Genomic DNA, 3,561 nt, shown 5'->3' with positions numbered 1-3,561 from the left:
TTTATTATAATATTTATTATGTATAGTTTTATATATTGGTATTTTATTTTCTTGACCTTTTATTATGAATGCAGTGTGCAGCGGGAGTGCATCAGTAGTTTCTGTTTATATATATATTTATTGATTATATTATTTGTTATGTATAGTTGTATATATTGATATTTTATTTCCTTGACCTTTTATTCTGAAGGCGGTGTTTACCGGAAGTGCTCAGTACTTCCGGTAGCAGGTGTTTGGTGTGGTCGCTCAGCGGCTCGTCTCGGCTTGTAGTGAAGGTGCGTGTGCGCGTGCGCGAGCAGCGGAGAAAGATGGCGGCCCCTGCTCTCTCCGCGGGCAGCCTCGGGAGCAGCCCCACCGCGGCGGCCGCCGGGAGGCTGCTGCTGCCCGGCGGCGCCAGCAGCCCCACCGCGGCGGCCCCCGGGAGGCCGCTGCTGCCCGGCGGCGGGCCCGAGCTGGACTTCCGGTCCGCGGCCCGCATGGAGGACCTGAACCGCCTCATCCAGGAGTTCAGCAAGCACGACCTGCGGGAGTACGACGACCAGCGGGCCCTGGAGATCCACACGGCCAAGGACTTCATCTTCTCCATGCTGGGTGAGCCCCTAGACCCCTAGACCTCTAGACCCCTAGACCTCTAGACCCCTAGACCCCTAGACCTCTAGACCCCTAGACCTCTAGACCTCTAGACCCCTAGACCTCTAGACCCCTAGACCTCTAGACCCCTAGACCCCTAGACCTCTAGACCCCTAGACCTCTAGACCCCTAGACCCCTAGACCTCTAGACCCCTAGACCTCTAGACCTCTAGACCCCTAGACCTCTAGACCCCTAGACCCCTAGACCTCTAGACCCCTAGACCTCTAGACCCCTAGACCTCTAGACCTCTAGACCCCTAGACCCCTAAACCTCTAGAGCTCTAGACCTCTAGACCCCTAGACCCCTAGACCTCTAGACCCCTAGACCCCTAGACCTCTAGACCCCTAGACCTCTAGACCCCTAGACCTCTAGACCCCTAGACCTCTAGACCCCTAGACCCCTAGACCCCTAGACCTCTAGACCCCTAGACCTCTAGACCTCTAGACCCCTAGACCCCTAGACCCCTAGACCTCTAGACCCCTAAACCCCTAGACCTCTAGACCTCTAGACCCCTAGACCTCTAGACGCCTAGTCCCCTAGACCTCTAGACCCCTAGACCTCTAGACCCCTAGACCCCTAGACCTCTAGACCCCTAGACCCCTAGACCTCTAGACCCCTAGACCTCTAGACCTCTAGACCCCTAGACCCCTAGACCCCTAGACCTCTAGACCCCTAAACCCCTAGACCTCTAGACCTCTAGACCCCTAGACCTCTAGACGCCTAGTCCCCTAGACCTCTAGAGCTCTAGACCTCTAGACCCCTAGACCCCTAGACCTCTAGAACTCTAGACCCCTAGACCCTTAGAGCTCTAGACCCCTAGACCTCTAGAGCTCTAGACCCCTAGACCTCTAGAGCTCTAGACCCCTAGACCTCTAGACCTCTAGACCCCTAGACCCCTAGACCCCTAGATCCCTAGACCCCTAGATCTCTAGACCCCTAGACCCCTAGATCTCTAGACCCCTAGACCCCTAGATCTCTAGATCTCTAGATCTCTAGACCTCCAGACCTCTAGACCTCTAGACCCCTAGATCTCTAGACCCCTAGACCTCTAGACTTCTAGACCTCCAGACCTCTAGACCCCCGACCCTCAGACCTTCAGACACACCCAGTCCTCTGTATTCAACACAACAGAACAACAACAACAACAACAACAACAACAACAGGGCGTGTCAGGTTTCCAGTTGAGCCTTTAAGCTCTGGTGCTGGTTTACCTGGTGGTCTACCCGCTGGTCTACCTGGTGGTCTACCTGCTGGTCTACCTGGTGGTCTACCTGCTGGTCTACCCGCTGGTCTACCTGGTGGTCTACCTGCTGGTCTACCCGCTGGTCTACCCGCTGGTCTACCTGGTGGTCTACCTGCTGGTCTACCCGCTGGTCTACCCGCTGGTCTACCTGGTGGTCTACCCGCTGGTCTACCCGCTGGTCTACCCGCTGGTCTACCTGGTGGTCTACCCGCTGGTCTACCTGCTGGTCTACCTGCTGGTCTACCCGCTGGTCTACCTGGTGGTCTACCTGCTGGTCTACCTGCTGGTCTACCTGGTGGTCTACCCGCTGGTCTAACTGGTCTACCTGCTAAGAGGGTGGCATGGTGCGTTCAGGGTCTCCTTCCTCTCCTGTAGAAACACCCCCTCCAGTCCTGTGATTCATTATGAGCTCAAATCTGAGATATTTATTTATATTCTGTATTTATTGTTTCTTTTTCTTTCTTAGGTTTTGAATTTAATATTGTATTGTTGTTGTTATTGTTGATAGCAGTATTCGTCCTATTCCTCTTCTAATATTAGTAGTATTATTACTATTGTAAATATTATTTATTTAGTTTGACATTTTCTCTATTGTTGTTTTTTTATTTAACCTTTATTTAACCAGGAAGTCCCATTGAGATTAAAAATCTTTTTCGAGGGAGACCTGGCCAAGACAGGCAGCAGCATAAAAACGCAGTTATAGACAGAAAACACAGAACAAGACAAGTTAAAAGAAACTAAAAGCTAAGAATCAGTGACGTAGAGTTAATTTAAGAAACATTTACATTTTTGGGAACCTGCCTCTATTTCTTTCATTTGAGATTTAAAAGCAGTCAGTGGTATCAGTTCCCTGAGCTTTAAAACATTCTGCAACATATTCCGTGATGAGGGGGCAGAGAACACAAAAGCCCTTTTCCCATTTCCGTTCTGGCATTTGGAACAGTGAGCATAAAAAAGTCCAGAGATCGCAAAGAATATTGTCCGACACTTCTCTGGTTGATGCAAACACACAGGTAGCTTGGGACCAAGGACTGCCTTATAAATAAGGGTGTACCAAGGAGAGAGCCTACGGGGCCAAAGCAGGCCGTCCTACAGAGAGTCTAACTCACAGTGGTGAAGCTGGTAAGCTGCATCCACCCATATACCAAGCATATTAGAAATATTAGAAATATATGAACAAAATAAAAAGTATTATAGATAACAGGTTTCATATTCTGTAAACTAAATATTTACATGAAAAATAGCTTTAGAATCCTGGAGGAGACGCGGCCTTGAACACACCACAACAAGATGCTCTACTCTGACTCCTCTGGTTGTATAGAAGTCTACGCTTCATGTGTTAAAGCTGCATTCTCTCTCCTGACCACCAGGGGGCGACTCCTCTGGTTGTATAGAAGTATAAGCGTCATGTGTTGAAGCTGCATTCCCTCTCCTGACCACCAGGGGGCGACTCCTCTGGTTGTATAGAAGTATAAGCGTCATGTGTTGAAGCTGCATTCCCTCTCCTGACCACCAGGGGGTGACTCCTCTGGTTGTATAGAAGTATATGCTTCATGTGTTAAAGCTGCATTCCCTCTCCTGACCACCAGGGGGTGACTCCTCTGGTTGTATAGAAGTATAAGCTTCATGTGTTAAAGCTGCATTCTCTCTCCTGACCACCAGGGGGCGACTCCTCTGGTTGTATAGA

At 50.1% G+C, this 3,561-nt stretch overlaps 1 protein-coding gene across 1 annotated transcript in view; it reads left to right on the top strand.

Moving 5' to 3' along the window:
• Positions 1–308: 308 nt before the first annotated feature.
• LOC306742381 (nucleotidyltransferase MB21D2-like) overlaps positions 309–3,561 on the top strand; it is a gene marked incomplete at both ends in the record, with an annotated part of 5,010 nt that continues 1,757 nt past the window's right edge. Inside the window, 1 exon segment of the mRNA XM_079224750.1 lies at positions 309–591. Within this exon segment, the coding sequence (XP_079080876.1) occupies positions 309–591 (283 nt within the window).

This window comes from Taurulus bubalis (assembly GCF_910589615.1).
Source record: "Taurulus bubalis genome assembly, chromosome: 10".
NCBI lineage: Eukaryota > Metazoa > Chordata > Actinopteri > Perciformes > Cottidae > Taurulus > Taurulus bubalis.
The sequence above is the reverse complement of the archived record's forward strand: the minus strand, read 5'-3'. Positions and strand labels throughout refer to the sequence as shown.